This window comes from Anomalospiza imberbis, chromosome 5, assembly GCF_031753505.1.
Source record: "Anomalospiza imberbis isolate Cuckoo-Finch-1a 21T00152 chromosome 5, ASM3175350v1, whole genome shotgun sequence".
Taxonomy (NCBI): Eukaryota; Metazoa; Chordata; class Aves; order Passeriformes; family Viduidae; genus Anomalospiza; species Anomalospiza imberbis.
This window is the reverse complement of record NC_089685.1, coordinates 61488303-61506085: the sequence shown is the minus strand read 5'-3', so window position 1 is coordinate 61506085 and position 17783 is coordinate 61488303. Positions and strand designations below refer to the sequence as shown.

At 45.3% G+C, this 17783-nt stretch overlaps 1 protein-coding gene across 13 annotated transcripts in view; it reads right to left on the bottom strand.

Moving 5' to 3' along the window:
* Positions 1-17783, bottom strand: part of CACNA1I (calcium voltage-gated channel subunit alpha1 I) — a 164507-nt gene that overhangs the window by 27013 nt on the left and 119711 nt on the right. For all 13 annotated transcript variants that reach the window (XR_010999416.1, XM_068191301.1, XM_068191300.1 and 10 more), the window contains 9 exons: positions 15927-16236; positions 14181-14581; positions 6992-7143; positions 6204-6389; positions 5410-5527; positions 4799-4954; positions 4257-4347; positions 2176-2378; positions 644-1060 (listed from right to left, as the gene is read on the bottom strand). Coding sequence is in view for 12 of the 13 variants with exons in the window: in XM_068191301.1 (XP_068047402.1) it covers positions 644-1060; positions 2176-2378; positions 4257-4347; positions 4799-4954; positions 5410-5527; positions 6204-6389; positions 6992-7143; positions 14181-14581; positions 15927-16236 (2034 nt within the window). In the remaining variant the exon portion in view is untranslated. The remainder of the gene's footprint in view (positions 1-643; positions 1061-2175; positions 2379-4256; positions 4348-4798; positions 4955-5409; positions 5528-6203; positions 6390-6991; positions 7144-14180; positions 14582-15926; positions 16237-17783) is intronic.

Genomic DNA, 17783 nt, shown 5'->3' with positions numbered 1-17783 from the left:
CCTTCTTAGAGGTGTTGGAGGGACTGTGTTACACGAGGGCAATGTTTCCTCCCTACCTCAGCTAAATGAGAAGACAGGACAAAAAGGCTTTCTGTTGGCACTTGGGCTGAGAATTTCATACAGACATATATATCTGTTCAAATTTCTACTGACCCTCCTCACTCCAATTTTTTCACTCTCTGATCTGCTCACAGATTGCTGTCCCCCAGGCTGATACCACAAAATCCACTTGCTTTGCCTGTGGTGCCTGTGCTTCCTGCTCTGGTCTGCTGATGTTCCCCACTCAAAACTCTCACTCTTGCACAGCCTGACCTCTCCTATCTTGTAGAAATCACTGGCTGCACTGCTCTGAAATAACAGCCCCCGAACGACCACATGTACGTCGCACATCTGCCTTCCTCCCACCATCCACCTGCCTTGCAAGCAGCCTGACAATGTGGTGTGGGCTTGTCTGTGCCTAGAAAGTCCTATCTGCATTTAGTCCTCCAGCTGTCCTCCAGCTCTCCTAAAGCACCTTTGCAAGCTTTCCCTAAAGCTTTGCAAGCTTTCCCATCCACATGCAAGAAGACTGAAATTTGAGGATGGATTTGGGGTATCCCAGAGCACTGTGATGTAACTCCAGGCTCGTCCACCAAGCACTCACATAATCTATTTCTTCATCATCCTCTCCCCGTTCTTTGTGGTTGTTCATCTTTGGGAAGATCTCCTTGACAATACTGGGCATTTTGCCATTGCAGTCCTGATGTTCACTGGCCCCAGGTGGTGCTCCCAGCCTATGGGTAACTCTGTGGCCAGAAGGGACCGAGGCCAACTCCAGCAGGTCACAGGAGCCTTTGTTATCCAGAGAGAGTGTCCGGCGGTGATGAAACACCCTTCGTGTCCCATCCGGCTCCCCATCTGCTGCCTTGTGCGTTTCCCCAGACAGGAGGGACTCGTGCTCAGCTGAGGCAGGTTTGTGTTTCAGGCTGTGCCCCCGGGCTAGGCTGTTCCAGCTGGAGCGACGGCTTCCCCAGGCTCCACTGCGGTTCCAGGCACCGTAGTAGGAACTGCGGGAGCTGGACTGTAAGAGAGTGGGATGGGGACTCAGTGACTCTGGGCACAAGGAGGGAGCATGTGATCCTCTCTCAGATCACAGGCTGCTCCCTGAGCCCCTAAGCCACAAGGCTGCCATTTATCAGACACTGAGCAAGTTGCATGGTGGGAATGCAGCAGCAATCTAGGTAAATCTGACAATAAATTGGTAATGAGTTAGCAATGGTGTTGACTGTGATTTCTTTATAGCACCATCTGTGTGCAAAGCACTTTCAGGGAAGGTCAGTAATAAAGCCAAAGGCCAGGTGCCTGATACTGTTACTTACACCAGCACAGAGCAAAAATAAAGTTCTCAAAGAATCTGACTGTCAGCTTTTTATACAGTGCGCTGGGATTAAGGATAACACAAGGTGCAGGGTGATGGATCATATTTGAGTCCAGACTTAGTAAAAGGGAGAAATGAGAGAAACAGGCTTTTTGATTACAGCCTAGTCCAACCACATCAGCAAGGTATTATGTATCACATGGCTGCTAGCACTCCCTGTTTGGAAATAACAGGGGCATGAACCCTTTAAGCACCAAGGCACTCCCCAGAGCTGTGTATGCCAGTGGGGAGAAAGCCCAGAACCTGATGTTACAAGGTGGGCAGGTCTGAGAGGCACTGGTTAGACAAACCTGCATGCTTGGGGAAGTGCTATGGGGGCAGCAGAATCTGCCACAGGGAGCTCAAACACAAGATTTCCACTGTTACAAAATCTCTGATAAAATCCCATCTGTAATGGGACTTGGTGGTTCTGGCATCACTCAAGGCAACATTTTGCGTCCTTCACTCGAGGAGAACAAGGAAAAGGCAAGGAAGAAAAACATGTTCCACTGTAAGAGGGAGATTGTCTTCTTGGTGTGCTCCCTCTCCCACGCTCAAAGGAATATATATAACTAACCTGGAAGTAGACTTCAAAATCTGGAAATTTAGAAAAATAATGTGAACTGATCTGGATTCTAAAGACAGGCAATGCAGTTATGTTAGAAGCCCACAGCAGCAGGGCAATCCTTCCCAGAAATCCCCAGATGATGGCAGAAAACCAACAAAATGCTTGGCCTTCAAAGGAAGGGTATGACACACATTTATACCCCCTCACTCACCAAGGACCGCTGGTCATAAGTCATTCTCCCCAGGGACATCACACTGCTCTTCCGGGAGCCAGCAGCAACGCGGATCTGGTCAAGTTGCAGTGAGTTGCGTGAGGAGTTGGTGACCCCCCCAGAAGCCATTGGTGGGTTGGAAGAGGGCAAGGATGGGTCCAGGTGCCCATTAGGTGTCACAGGAATTGCACAGAGCTTGGGATCTAAGTGGAAAGATGCAGAAAGAAGAATGAGGAAAGAAGAATTTGGGTTCCTCACTATCCAGTGACTGTTTTGATGCCTAAGCAGGTAGGATGTTAACACCAGCTAACAGATTGTTAGCCCTTTAGCACCAATCAACATCAATTTCTCTGATTTAGGGTGTGGTGACAAAGGCAATGCAAGCTGGAAAGGCTTTAAAGTAATTTCCTCAGCCTCTAAAACCACCCATGTCTCTTCTTGGGGACAGACAGACGAGCAGAGTGGTGGCCAGGCAGCCTCAGACTGACAGGCAGAGCATGAAGGTGAACAGAGGGACAAGAGCGTGCTTCTGCATGCCAAGAGCAGACACCAGCATCTTCAGGTCTGAATAAATTCCACCAGTTGTCAGGTTGGCTCCTTAAAGCAGTTAGGCTGAAACATTGGGCAAGAGACTAAGATGTAGGGATAGCCACAGCCATCCATGTACTGAGGTCACCTTTAAATTCCTGCAATCATACTGCATACAAAAACTGCATCCCAGTCTATCCTACTACACTGCCTTCATCAAAATGACTGATCCTTGTCCTTTAAGATCCAGGACACTTTTGAGGGAAATCTGAAGTCCTGTAGATGACCATCAGCATTTTTTGAGATGCATGGAAAGGACAGGGTGTTGAATTTTAATGGCTGAAAGGACTGGAGCAATCATTTTTGTTTGACTTATTGCATAATGAAGGTCACCTACCCACATCTGCATGACAGACAGCCATGAGTCCACTAACACCTCTGTAACTTCTTCCTCCTCTGCTGTCTCAGGGGTTTGACTGCTTGCATTCAGCATAAGCTCTGATATGGCTTATGCTCTGTGAGCCAAAAACTGGAGCCACTGCTCCCTGCTGTGGGAGCTGCATTTATGCTCAGAAATGTGCCCGTGGTGCTTGTCTGAGTTGTGCTGTGAGTGTGTTTGTACCTGTCCTTGCACCTTGCTGATCCTGATCTTGTCTTACTGACTGGACTTCTTGGGTTGACTTTAGACCTTCCTCACCCCTGTGGGCTTGTCTGCCAAACCTTTGGCAGACCCTTACTAGTGTCAGTGGACCTGCTCTGCTCACCTCGTGCAAGAGTGTGCAGCGTGGCCCCTGCCCTCCTGCCTGGCCCTCTGTCCCCTTCAATTCCTGGCTCACCATCCATTGTAGAGCAAGCTACTCTCACTGCTCCTTGCCACCAAGTCCTGTTTGAAGTATAATACCTCTTGTAGAAAGACTTTCAGTCTCTGAGGGATAGAGGCCTTACCAGGTGGTTTGTACTTAGGTTGTTCCCACTGTTAATTATTTCTCCTTGAAAATATACGGGTTTTTTTCAGCCTGAATTTGTCTAGCTTGAGTTTCTGACCTTTCCAATCTCATTATGCTTTTTTCTGCTCAATTAAAGAGCTATCTACCACCACAATCCCCTCCTTCTGGTCTACAAGTACAGAGAGAGTGATCAGGTAACTTTCCTGATTTCTCTAAGCTTCATTAGTCTCTCACTATGAGGCAAGGCTTCCAGATTTGCCTGGGTCCTTTTCACCATCTTGGTATCCACTCTCCAAATGTGGGTTTCAGATTTGGATACAGTGCTCCTGAAATAGTGACCCTGAAGATAATCAGAGACAGCCTCACTTCTCACTTCCAGTTGCTGTTCTGGAGGTCATTCAAGAACTGTTCCACTTAGCTACCACATTCCTCAGGATGCCAACATGTCTCTGTTTTTCCACAAATAACCACAAACTGGCATAAAGTTCAAAATAAAAACTGGCAAGTTCTCAGAAGTGGGAGTAAATTTTCTGCAGAATCTGCTTTTAGGTTTCTCACCAAACAGCAGTAGGACACAAGCAAATAAGAGTGTTTGAGCTATTGTACCTGAGCCTTCCTGGACCTCTTGGAATTGATCAAACTCCTCTATGTTTGAAGAACTCTGATCTTCATCTGAGTATGACCGGTTGGCATCACCCTGGAACACACACATTTAGAAGTTGGAAACTCAAACAGAAAAAAACATTTGGTTTTGTCTTTCATTTCTGGAACAACTGCAAAATTGTCCTTGGCAGTCAGGCATCCAGTGTGATCACTGGAAAGAGTCTTCTGTGATTTGGGATGGCTGATAGACTGCACTGCTGCTTTTGGATGGGTAAAGGACTTACCTTAGGTAGGTTCTGTTATATTACACAGAACAGAAATTGAGAATCCCCTTCCAGAGATCCTCCTTCCTTGCAAGGATTAGCACCAGGGTTTTTTTTCTTTTGTATAATTGAATACTACCCTAACAAGGGTTATTTCATGAGTGAAATTAAAGAGGGGTGATACTTTGTAAGTCCTCCAGTCCAGTATCCTCAAAGTGCCACAAAGGATCCCTTTTTAGCACCTCTATTCCTCTTCCTGATGAAGTCTTGGTGGCAGCTCACCTCAGCCTGGAATCCCTCCACAAGAATGGCCACCAGAAGATTGAAGAGTACATAATTGCCAAATGTCATGAGAGCCACAAAGTAGAGAGAAGCCCATGGCGAGGTGGAGGCCATGCCATTATAGAGTACAACATTCCAGTCCTCCTGGGTTAGGATCTGCAAGAGAGGACGTCAGAAAACAGGAAGGAAGAACATGAAGTGCATTCCCAGAAAAGAACAGTCAGAGAATACACATCAGGACCAGATCAGGCCTCTGAACCTCCCCATTAACACACACCTACTGTCACTGTCCAGCTGTGGCACTGCACCAAAAACCTCAGCTGAGCAAGAAGAAACAAGAACAACCATTAGGACAGTCATGTGCTGAGGTGAGAGTGTTAAACTTGGGAGCTGCCACAGCAGGAGTGACCTTTGCACACCGTCTCCTAGGAAGGAGGAAGGTCCCCTGTTTGAGATATACACCAGTCATTTGGTTCCAATATGCAATTGTTCTTCCTCCATAAACTTTTGTGCTGTCAGGAGTCAGTGCAGTGCTCCTCCGTGAGGAAAAAGCATCTCCTGATCCTCTTCACTTTGCCCTGGCCCACCCATAGAGAGCAAAGTGGGCTCACCTGGAAGACGGTGACGATGGCCCACAGCAGGGAGTCAAAATTCTTCCGGTCAGGAACTGTATCTCCTGTGTCTGTCCTGAGGCTGAACTTGCAACCAAAGATGTGCATTCCCAGGATGCTTTGGAACAAGATGATGTCAAATGTAAATATCTCTGCCATCACAATGAACTCATCAGAGTAATTCTCTTCTCCTGAAAATCTAATGCAACATCACAGCAGCAAGGGATACAACAGCACAGCAGACCACTTGGAGCTATCTGTGAAGAAGGAACTACATATTGCAACCCTGTAGGTCACCAAAAACTTTGCTTTCCATCTGTGCTGACTCAGAGCTTACATATTGCCTCCAACCTGTCAGTCAGATCTGTCCTCTCTATTGTCCTTTCTGCTCTCATATGTGTTCATCTTGCTATCAGGGCATCCATGGCAAGCACAGACAAACTTTCTTGGTTGCTTCCTGCTGCTTTTCTGCCAGAATCAGCCTCCAGACTGAACTGTTCCTGTAGCTAGTGCTGATTAGCAGAAGACTTCACCTATCCTGCAATGGGACATTATGCTCAATGTCTGCATTTGCTGGCAGCATTTCACTGCCCCATCCAGGCCAAAATCCTCAGCTGCTGAATCCAATTTAAGGCAGGAGCAAGTTCAGCCCTTATGAAAAAATAAATATTTGTCAGTACTGTCTTGGCCTGGAGCAATGGGCAAGATAAATTATGTAGTCATGCTCTGAAGCTGCTGTCCCTATGAGCCACACAGTGCCACTCCAGAATGCTGTGAGCTGACTGCCTGCTCACCTGAATATGAAGATGAAGAGCATGAGGAGCATGCAGAAGGTGGCTACGTTGTCCATAGTCTTCATCAGCACCACAAGCTGGCGGCGCAGCGCTGGCATGAAACGCACCAGCTTCAGCACGCGGAGGAGTCGGAATGTCCTCAGCACAGAGAGGCCCCCGTCTGCCTGGCCAATGATCTCCCAGATGCTGTGGTCCAGAAAGGCACAGGAAGTACAAGGGAAAAAACAAAATACAAGTGAAGAAGCAGAAGAAAACAAGGAATAACAATGCTAAGTCTTTACCTTGGCATTGGCAGTACAAAGGGGTGAGAGAGAAAATCTATCTGAGCGAGGCAGAAGTATGAACTACAGGCTTATCCTTGTATGTTGAAAGCTGCATTTATGCCTTAAGAACATGAATGTGGCAGTACATGTTGCAGGAGTGAAGAAAGGCTTGCAGCATCAAATTCCAGCAAGACGAGTTCTTCTATCACACTTTAGACCTTTGTAACATCTTCAATTTGTTCATTTTCAAAATACTTCACAGCTAATATTTGTTGTGAACTTAACAAGGCAGTTGCAACTGCCTCCACTCTACAGAGGAGAGAACTAAGGGACAGAAATGCTGTGTGGCTTACATAGCACCAACACCAAGTATTGGGAAAAGACATCTTGGTCTCCCAGTCCTTGGCCTTGTACATCAGCCCAGCTCCTCTCATTGTAGCTGCTAAATCCTTTTTGAAATAGTGTGCAAGCTCTGTGGTACTCTTTTATGTGTGTATTCCAGCTGATCCCCAAGGCCCTTGTCACCTGATGATGACGATGATACTGTCAAAGATGTTGTAGGGGTTGCGAAGGTAATCAAAGAGACCAAAAGCAGCAAGTTTCAGGATCATCTCCAGGGCAAACATGCTTGTAAAGACAACATTGCTGATCTCCAAGATGTTGGTCAATTCCTCTGGCTAGAGAGAATGCAAATTCAGAGAGTCAGAACTGGAAGAGCCCTGAAATTATGGGAAATAAAGTGTTACCCTTCCCAGGGAACATGGTTGGTAGGGAATTGTAAACTTCCATGGGTGAGACTAGAGTGGAGCTGGATAGCGACACTTGCACTCCAATTCCTTTGCAGATTTGCTACCTTCATCACAGATTAGACCCCTAACAACTTTTTTTACTAGAGGCGATCAGGAGCCTCACAGCCATTCCACAGCCAAGGCTGACCAAGCATCTCCTACATCCCACCCCATATCCCATTCCCCTGGCTAAAGGCTGCTTTATTTTGGGCAAATAACTTGAGTATTCCTTGAAGGAGAGCAAAATTGGCTGATTTGCAGTCAACCTCTTCCTTCAAGAATTTCTTCCTCCTCAGGTTTCCACAGGTAGCTGGCACTTTTTTTTTTCTTTGAAATTTGGAAAACATTTAAATGACTGGAAAATAGTTCCCCATCTTCCTCTAAACATCACTGCACCAATCTGCTCCTTTCCACTCTATTTTTTCACTTCCCCATTTTTCTCTCCCCCTTTCCCCACCAAACCCTTGTATGCATTAGTTTCCTGGTCTTGCTCCATCAGTCATGCCTCTATCCTCAGAGTGGTCTCAATAATTTCCCAAGGAAATATTAAACTAGACAAGACAACAGCAAGGAGGACCACACTGCTGAAACCTACCTGTAAGGGACAGGGAGAAAAGGACAGGGCGAAGAATACAGAGAAATGGACAGGAAGAGGAGAAAGGCAAGTGCACTATGGTGAAAAATCCAAGAATGAAACAAGATGACTGTTGAAAAATAAAGAGGGTGCATCTTCCTTTGCATTGGTCTGAGCTGTGCCTGGCCACCAAGCCACTTTTTTAAGCATCACATAAAATGTATGGGAACAAGAAAACTGCAAATGCCTGTTGCAGAGAGCAATAGAAGAGGGCAGATATTCCTGGCACTGCAGAAACGAAAAAGTGAGTCCCTGCAGGTCAGAGCCAATATTTTTAGCATTAAATCAATATTAGTGTCCATGAGGAAGGGAAGTCATGGTCTCTTCCCATGGTCTGCAAAATTGCTGTTTTGCTGAAGGGTGGCCTTTGCATTGGCCATGCCTGTTACCGATACAGCTGGTGGAAAGGGAAGTGAGGGAGGAATGCAGTTCTGGTTCTGGCTCTCTGCCTGAAGCTGGGGTCTGCTTTAACCCCTGTTCTGAGGCCCCCAGGGGCCAAGATCCTTCCAGGTGAACAAATGAACTGGAAACTGCTCCTCACATGTCTGGCTTCCCATGCCCTTTGTTAATTTCTTGCACTCCTCATTGCAGGTTTTTATTAAATAGTCCATGTCTTTAAAATGAAAAAAAGTGGAGATGGATCCATTTCCATCCATAGTTACATATGAAAAGCAAAACCACCTTGAAAATGATGGACAAAGGAGTGGAGATAAGAGAAGAGAAGGAATGAACAAGTGCATGTGGGAAGGGAGAGGTGAAGATCACTTCACCAAGACCCAGCAGTAACAGTTGCTGAGAACATGAGGTCTATAAGTTAAACTGAGATGCCAATTTCAGTCTGAATCAAACCATTATGTCAGTGAAAATAAGCAATGCAAAAAAGCAATGGGTTATGATGGTGGCTTATCCTCCTCTCTGCTTTCCATACATTCTCTCATACTCTTGTAGGGCGCAACTGATGTTTGAGAAACCATGCTTGCATCTTGCTTGTGGAAAGGGTCACCTCTTCCTCTGTCTCTCCTTCCCTCCTTGATGTCTGTTTCTCTAGTCAATCCTCACCTGTTAATCTGTTTCTAATGGACCATCAATTAGCCCCTGCAAAGCATCCTTCCTAGACAGAGGGACAGGAAAGACTGGGCAGAGATAAAAGCAGAAAAAGAGAAATAATAAAAAAAAAAAAAACCAAAGCTGGAAAAGAATTAAACTCACTAGCACCCACAAGAAGTAGAGAATGAAAGAGTTGTTTTAAATAGTGTAGCAAAGAAGTAAATCTGGGAAAGGAAGAGCAACACAAAAGAAATTAACTCAGGAAGAAAAGAGGTGATAAAGAGGAGCCAGATGGAGAGGCACTAAGGGAGATCCAGCATTGCAGCCGTTTCTGGAGATAGAGCTAACTTGACAAAGTGAAAAGAGCCGTCAGCTGGGGGCCAAGGCTTCAGGGTGGGCTTCAGCAGGGGTTGTGTCCTGTGTGGCGATGTCCTTGTTCCTAGGGCGGGATGGGTGGGAGTGAAAATGGATGAGGCAGGTGTCTGGGACTTGGCTGGTGCAGGGGACCCTTCTCTGGCCAGGGACGTGTGAACTTGAGAAGAGGAAAAGAAGGGGAAAACTGGTGCTCTCCTTTTCTTCCTACAAACACATGGGCTCTCCAACTCAGTGGATGTGTCACCTTACAATTGTGAGGTTTCCGCAGGCTCCCACAGACAGCATTCAGGCATTCAGCATCTAAACCCTTCCTCCTCCCAGGTTTACCTAGAAACTGTAAATTGAAGAATCCCTAAGGAAAGAACCAAGCTCAAGGCTGCTTTAGTCCAAGAAAAAGAAAGGAACACCAGAAATCTCCCCACAAGTAGTCTGTTCACATTGCCAAGGCAGGACAGACTGATTTACCCATCACACTAGAAGTGAAACTTGAACATAATTATGGGAGAGCTGAGTATTGGGATAAGGAGGGTGGCTTGAAGGGGCAGAGATCCCAGGGAGCAAGGTATGTCCAGAGTCAGTGTTTTCACCAGAATGGTTATCTATCCTGTGTATGGATCTCTTATCCAATCCCTGAAACAATCTAATTCATGTCTTTGTGGAATAAAGTCCTCAATCTCTAACAATGTAGATCAAATACTGAGAGTAAAAGATATGATTCAGATTTACTTCAGCACTCCTGTCCCATGATCAGAAACTAGAACTGGGGCAATAGAGGGCAGCAGCTCAGCTTTTTTCTCCCTTTTAGTTTCTTACTAACTTTGGAGCTCTTTTGCCAGATTTGACTGAAAATATAATTAGTCCATTATCTGGCAGCAGACAGAAACTCCTGCATCATAGGAAAGGCTAAGAAAATACAGATCACCATGAATCCCCCGCAGGAAAAGTTTCTCCTAACCAGGAGTAAATTTGCAAGTATCTAGGAACTGAAGAGTAATTGATGTGACCTATGCAGACCAGCCCAACTGAACCTACACATCACCGCCTCTGTGATGAGAACATGAAAAATAAATATTCCATAAAAAGGTCTCTCCAGCCTGTCTATTTTTACTCACAATTTCAAAGTCACTTGGCAAAAATTAGAAGAGCCATAAAAATCAGCTATGGAACACACCAAATTTTACATAAGTTTAATCACCACCCCACAACCAAAGCAGGATTACATGACTGTTATACTCTGGTTCTACAAGGCTGAGGTAGCGTGGTTTCATCCACCACTCCAGGGAGACTGTTCCATCCTCACTAAACATCAGTATGATGAGCTGGCTTGGACATTTGTTGAATGTTTCTGACAAGGAGCAAATAACAAAAAGAGAAGCAATAACTGTAAAATACGAACTTGTGAATGCAATAAATGCTGGTATAAAGGGAAATCACACAGGCTAAAAGATATGAAGGTACTGATCCACAGGATGGGTCTAGTTAGGAAACGGGATCATCATCTAATCCACACAGAGAGACCTCATAAAGTACTAATCTGAAGTATGAAGAAAAACTGTAAGTAGATACTGGAGAAGATAAAACAAGTCACTCAACAGTTGTCTAAAATGGCTGCTAATGGCAGAGAGGCTTGAGTCCAACAGGCCATTCAAGAAATACATTATGAGAAAGGCAGTCTGAGAAATTAAGCTGGGACAAGCTTTTCATTCCCATGCTGAATAAGGGAGAAAAGTCAGCAGCACCAGACCCACTGTGAATATTAAGAAAAAAGTAAGCCTCTTAAAAGAATTCTTCTGGACAGCCACAAGAATCTAATATTTTCTACACTGGATTTTAAAAATAGACATTTCCAAATAGAGGCAGATCTGAAGAACTGCTAAAACTATTTCAAGCAGGACAAAGCTTGAAATGATGGGGCTTGGCTTATGCAATGCCTCAGCAATATCTAAAGGCCTAATACTGAGAATATTACATGGTATATTGCACACTGATGGATTTAAATAAACATAGCTATTTACAAAAGATATCTTGTTATAAGATCATGGATTAAAAATGACTCATAGAAATGCAGTTTCTCCTAAAATGAGTTGATTTCCCTCACAAGAAATATATATGCAGATGGAAACTGCCTTGGCCACACAATCAGGACAGGATGAAGGACTGGATGAATAAGCCAAACAAAGCCAGATTCCAAGGTCATTTGAATATGAGTAAAGTTATTTGAGTTTTTAAGGTTTAAGTCTCCTGGAAGCAAACCACCATGAATATTAAACACCTGAATTATAACAAACAGTAACAAACAGGTTAAATTCATGTCTTTCTGTCTGTTGGTGCAGACCGGGCAGCATTCATGCTTGTGCTCTGTCCCCTGGGTTGCTGTGTTTATAAGCCTGAAACTTGTGCCTCACTCCTTAACCTGATGGCTGTGGGTGCTTTGGTCAGCTTGCTGGTGAGCAGCCCATGATAAAGTGGAATGGCAAGTTGCTGACACAAATGCCATGAGCTGCCCAGCCAGCTATGTCCCCAGAGAGTGGCTGGGCTTGTGATAGCCCATGTACCAGAAAATAAAAGCTCAAGACGTCCCCATAGGCATTAGCTCTGGGTGAGAAGACATCACATGATGAAACAGCTGAAGCAACAGAAGCTTCTTCCATCATAGGATGGCGTCACCCTGCTATTTACAGATCCTGGTGGGCAGAGGGGCTTTGCTGGATTTCGTTCTGTGAAATTTTGTGCTTTTGGGAGAAAAGACAACAGGAAAAAGAGAAAGAAAGGAGAAATAAGTAGGCAATTAAGCACCAGCCTAAGGTGTACTGATGGCATGGTTTGAGAAAAACTTGAGGAGACAAAAGGGAGGTACAAATGTCTGTATGCTTCTGAGTTAACTGCTGACAGAAAAGAACCCAAAATTCATGGTATGGTGTGAAAATGTTTCAGTCTTGTTGTACCAGGATAACAGAATTGAGTACAGAATTTTGAATAAACAGGCTGCACCACCCTTTTCAGTTATGATCAGTTTGGCTGACAGCTCTTCTGGCAGAAACAGCATGCAGGGTCATAAGCTTTTCCCAACTACTTATAGATAAAAAGTGATAGTACAATTTTAAGTACTATCATTAAGAACCTGCTATGAGAAACCCCAAGGCTGTAGAGGCAGATCCTACTGTGCTGCAGGCTGTACAAACACAGCAGAGGCATCCTAGAAGGGCTTAAATCTGCACATACAATAGCCAGAACATGAGAGTGAATTCTCTATCTCCAGCTCAAGTATTCTTCTGTCAAACTATTATTCACGCTGTGTCCATTAAACCAGGATGAACAATGGCTCTCCCTGTTTGGTGATCACATCTTTAAAATACCAGTGGGCAGTTTTCAAATTGTCCTGGGCTCCAGCCCTTAGTCATCTCTCTGCTACGTGATAAATACTTTGCTCTTTTTTATCTATTTCCATGAGTCAACCCCTCCAGCATCTTCTTCATTCTCCTCTCTTCTGGGCTCCTGCCAGTATTTTTCTGGTACTGAAGCAACCAGTGCAGTTTTGAATTCTGGGATCAAATTAAGGTGTCACAGCCTTGTATCAGAAACTAGCTGGGCTTTGAAAATTGGTTTAAAGCTTGATACGTGGGTGGGATCCAGACGTCTGAGGCTTCAAATACTGGCTCAGACACTGTGTTGCCTCAAACAGGGAATTTAAGATACTCTGGGTCTCAAGGTATCTTCATCCTGATACAGCACAGAACAAATCTGAGTGCCTTGCTTGAACTGGGCTCACTGTCTGTCTCTTTGCTGCCTGAGACTGTGCTTAGGAGTAGACTTCACCTTGGCTCCAGAGCTTCAATACAGTCAGCATCTCAGTAGTGCAGCTATCTCTTACTTTGTGATCTGGGCAGACACATGGAGTGAATCTTGGCCACATTCAGAGTGGCAGCATAGATCTGAGATGTGGATGTACAGCATGGGCTATTCGATGCAAAGTGCAGCAGAGCTACCAACCAGCAATGCAGATGCAAGGTCATGGACATGCTTAACCCCCTCTGACGCTGGCACTGCCCATCACAGTGTAGACACAGTCTCTGTCTCTCAGCTATAAAATGAGGGCACGCAATTCCTCTCTATCTCACAAGTCTGTCATTAGGATAAAGTGTACTTTATCCTGAGGCTGACTCAGAGCTGCCTGCAAACTACTGGTGTGAAAGCCAAGCCTGTGTCCATACTGGCTGCTTGTGTCTGACCTATCTATCACTTCTTACTCTCAGGGAAAAGGAAAGGCTCAAGCAGCCTGAGCCCCCAAAATTACTGGAGATTGGAGGTGCTGCCTTTCCTAGCCTTCTTGTATAGATAGAATGTGCTCAGATATCTCTTAATTAAGTTGGGAAGGCTAGCAAGCTGATGCTTTTGAATTGAGATGCTGGTGAAGTGCCTCTGACATCCCCGGAGGGCACATTAAATTAACCACATAGACTAAGGATTCAGTAAGCTAATGAAGAGAGAGATGAGTGAAAGAGAAGAGGAAGACAGAAGAGAAGAGGATGACAGAGAGAGAAGCAGACAGAACATGGAGACAGGGCAAAAAAAGAAAAACAGTGGGATGAATGACCAGGGAGGAGGAAAAGAGAGGCATTGAAAAGAGGTGAGAGGAAAATACATGGAGAGAGAGAGAAAGCAATTAAGTACAGGTATAAGGAAGTGAGAGACCCTGCAAGATCCTGAGGCTTTCTCCAAAATCACGCTGGGACCATCTGTGCTGCAGTCTGAGGTCCAAATTGCTCAGTCTTTGCCTCCACCAAGTTGCATCAGCTGCTTAGTAAGGCCATAACCCCCAGCAGGAGGGGGGGAGTCCATGCTGCCCACCTCGTGCCCTGAGGTGCTTTACCTGTTCGTGGTGCTCAATGCCCATGCTGATGGTGTTCACTAGGATTGCAATCATGATCCCACGGTTGAAATACTTGCTGTCCACAATCACTCGAAGCTTGACCCTCACTTCTCGCCACATGTCACGGCAGAGCTTCAGCCGTCCTCCTTCTTTGAGCTCCTCCTCCTTCTCCAGCGCCGAGGCACCCTGGTCTTCTTGGCTGCCCTCTCCCACCCCCTCACTGGCTCCTCCATCCTCCTGGTCTGAGCCAGCGCTGTCCAGGACTGAGAGCCTTCTGGATGCTTCGTGCTCTGCCCTCTGGCATCGGGGGCAGTTGGTGGGATCAGAGGTTGCTGTCACAGCGATGGGCTGGACTAAGCCCTGAGAAGGGCAGCCAAGAGAGTTATGCTGCTGGCAAAGCCCTGGAAAGAGAAATGGTGCTGCGTAAAGAAGGAGGATATGAAAAAGACATTCAAAGTGGACACCTGCTTGGCTTCTGGGTATTTAGACAAGGTAACTGGACTTTTTAGCTGTGAGGACGATTAAACACTGACATATCATCATAAGGGCAGCAACGGGAGCTGTTGCCATTGGGGCTCTATGCTGACAGGCTGTGTCTCCAAAACACATGGTACTGTTCAGCTTGCCTGTGATTAGGCTGAACAGGGTTCATGTCCATCAGAGAATGAACAGCTTTGTCTCATGCAGAAATCATAGCTTGAGACTCACTAGCTTGTGTTAAGTGGGACCTGAGGGGAAAAGTGGTCACAAGAGCTGCTTTTGGCCTGAACTGCTACAAGTGGGGTCTGAGAACCCCCAGGCTGAAGTGAACTCTCTAAATTAGAGAAACTACATTAGCAAAGCATCTCAAGAAGCCAGAAGAGGTAACACAGGAACTTCCTCTTGGCAGTGTGCACTATGAACCAGAGAAATCTAAATTTGTGTTCCTTGATCCTTCATTTTGGCCTGGAAGATCAAATGGACACTGGGGGAAATGAAGCAATTAATTCATTAACACAGTGCATGAAGTCTGCAGAAACTTTTCTCCCAGCAAGTAAAGAAAATGAAAGTTTGAGTATGCAAGACACGTTGAAGGAAAATCTGCCTTTTTGGTTGTTAATGGGAGCATAACTTAGGAAAGACATCAGCAGGCAGTTAATACTAACTCTATAAAACTATTTTTACAGTGACTTTTCCAGCCAGGAACCCAATTTAAATGATACCTCACGTCTAATTTTACGCAACAGCGTGTGCTGCCGTCAAGAGAAATTGCCTCCATTGTCCTTGCGTATCAACCAGACTTCTTCAGCATCATTCCTCAGGTTCAGGCAACACCTTATTGCAATTCAACCCTCTCTGCCTCTCTCTTGAGGTCTGGAAGCAACTCACTTTGGGATGAGATCTCTGGGAGACCTGCTGTGTCACCAGGTCCAATCCTTTGTCCCACTTTGTTGTATCCCCTAATTCTTCTCTCTCCCAAACTGCTAACACCTGGCTATACCAGACATGGAGCCCTTTACAAACCTCAGTGTCTTTGTCTCTTTATGGTCTCTGGATTTCAGATCTGGATTATCCATGTTCCCTGCTGGCCAGCCCTGTTTCATTCCCATTCTTGCTGGCCACGGTGCCATGCTCAGTGGCCAATGTTAATTCTAATTCTGTGCTTTATAGGCGCAGTTCCTTTGGCAAGCTGGCACATGGAGATGCTCCCAGTTACTCTCACATTTCCCCCACTGGCATTTCCAGCTTTACCCACACAATCCTTACTGTAGTGCCTCTGGCTTTTCCTGTTGCCACCGGGTTTGGCATCGCTGGGCTCCTGCACGTGGCCGTGGCGCCAGCTCTGTACACTGTTGTACAGCCCAAGGGTGCGGCGCTTGGCCTTGCGCAGGATGTGGCAGACGTACTGGAAGATCTCCTCGTAGCAATCTCCCGGCTCCATGTAGCTGGCAACGGTGCTGGAGGAGAGGTACCGGGCCCTCTGCTCCTGCATCAGCTGGTGCTCCCGCTGCTTGGTCTCTGAGAACTGCGTGGCGATGACCACCAGGCACAGGTTGATCATGAAGAAGGAGCCCACCTAGCAGCAAAGCAGAAGAAGGGACCAATATCAGCATGAAAAAGAACATGTGGGAGCAGGAATGTAAAAGGAGAGAGGAGGGGAGAGTGGCTGGAGGCAGACAGAAGAGTGGGAACCAGTCTGCATATGGAAGTTTCAGAGAAAGCCAGGACTGCATGAGCTTGGTTTTGAGAGCACACTCAACATAATTTCCATGCAGAATTTAAAGCTATGCATTGAAATTCAGGAAACAGGTCCAACTTTTGGCAAGCTTTGGGACTCTTAGCAATCACTTATAAGTTACATACAAAGGGTTTGCTGAAAACTGGACTTTATTTTCCTCTCTTCTTTGTGTTAAATAGAAGGTAGGAGACAGAGAACCACTTTGGTTGATTTCTCCTCTGCTTATTAATTTACCACTGGAAAAATCATGCACTGCCATTTGTAGTCATGGACTGTAGTCATTTGGAAGAAATGTCAGTATTCTCAAATAATTTTAATTACATAGTAGTATATGTGGGGCATATTATTGATTTCTACCATTTGCACCTTAATTCTCCAAATAGGAAGATGGGGCTTTCCTGAAATGAGTGAGCTTCTGAAATCAAAAAAGATTTTACAAAGTCAAACAACTTTTAGAAGGACATTGAGTAGCCTGGTAAAGCCAGACTTCCTTGCTTATTTTCTATTCTTCTGACACAAGACATATCATATTAGCTCTTCTTTAACTTGATACAAGACATATCATATTATCTCTTCTTTAACTTGTCCTCTGGCCTACATAGGCTTCTCATTTCAAACACCAAAACTGTAAAAAACACACTCCCAATTTCTTAGAAAGAGATTACAAAATTCCCAAGTTCTCCCTATTCTCCATACAGAAGCCCAAATGTCTACCAGGCTTAATTTAAAACTTGCATGCTCCCTTTAAACCTTGGTTTTCCTATTTATAAAATGGAGCAAGTATTTTTTTGTGCTGAGAGTTCTGGAGGCAAAATAAACTCACCCTGTGTTACATATCGTGAAATTAGAGATTAATTTCCACCAGGAGATCTATCCATAGATAGACAGAGGATAAATCCTGGGCTTCAATATAATGAGGATTTCATACATAAAAAGGCTAATAACTACATTCAAAATAATTTTCAAAAGCTATGACACCTTGATTGGTGCCTGCTCTTTGCAGAGCTGTGTCAATAGGGCATTGATAAAATGCAGAGACTAAACTCTGAACAAGGAATCTTCATCTGCAGTGCTCTGAAACAGACTCCGTGGGGCAGCGCCTGGGAGGAGATTAAGCACCAGCTCAAGATTTCTGCTTCCCCTGGACCTGTGAGCATCCCTGCTAAGAGGCATCTTGGCACCAGTTTCTCCTGTATTAACCCACACAGGACCCAGTCTCACCTCACTGTCCCTCCTTTGCAAGCAAACAGCTCTGACAGAGAGCAGGATTCAGTCCTGACCTTTTCTTCACATGTCTCCTCTCCTGCAAAGCCTTTCCAGCAAGGGGGAAAGAGCAGGCAAAAGTGCTGATAACCTGACCCCAGTGCTTGTGAATGGAAAAAAGG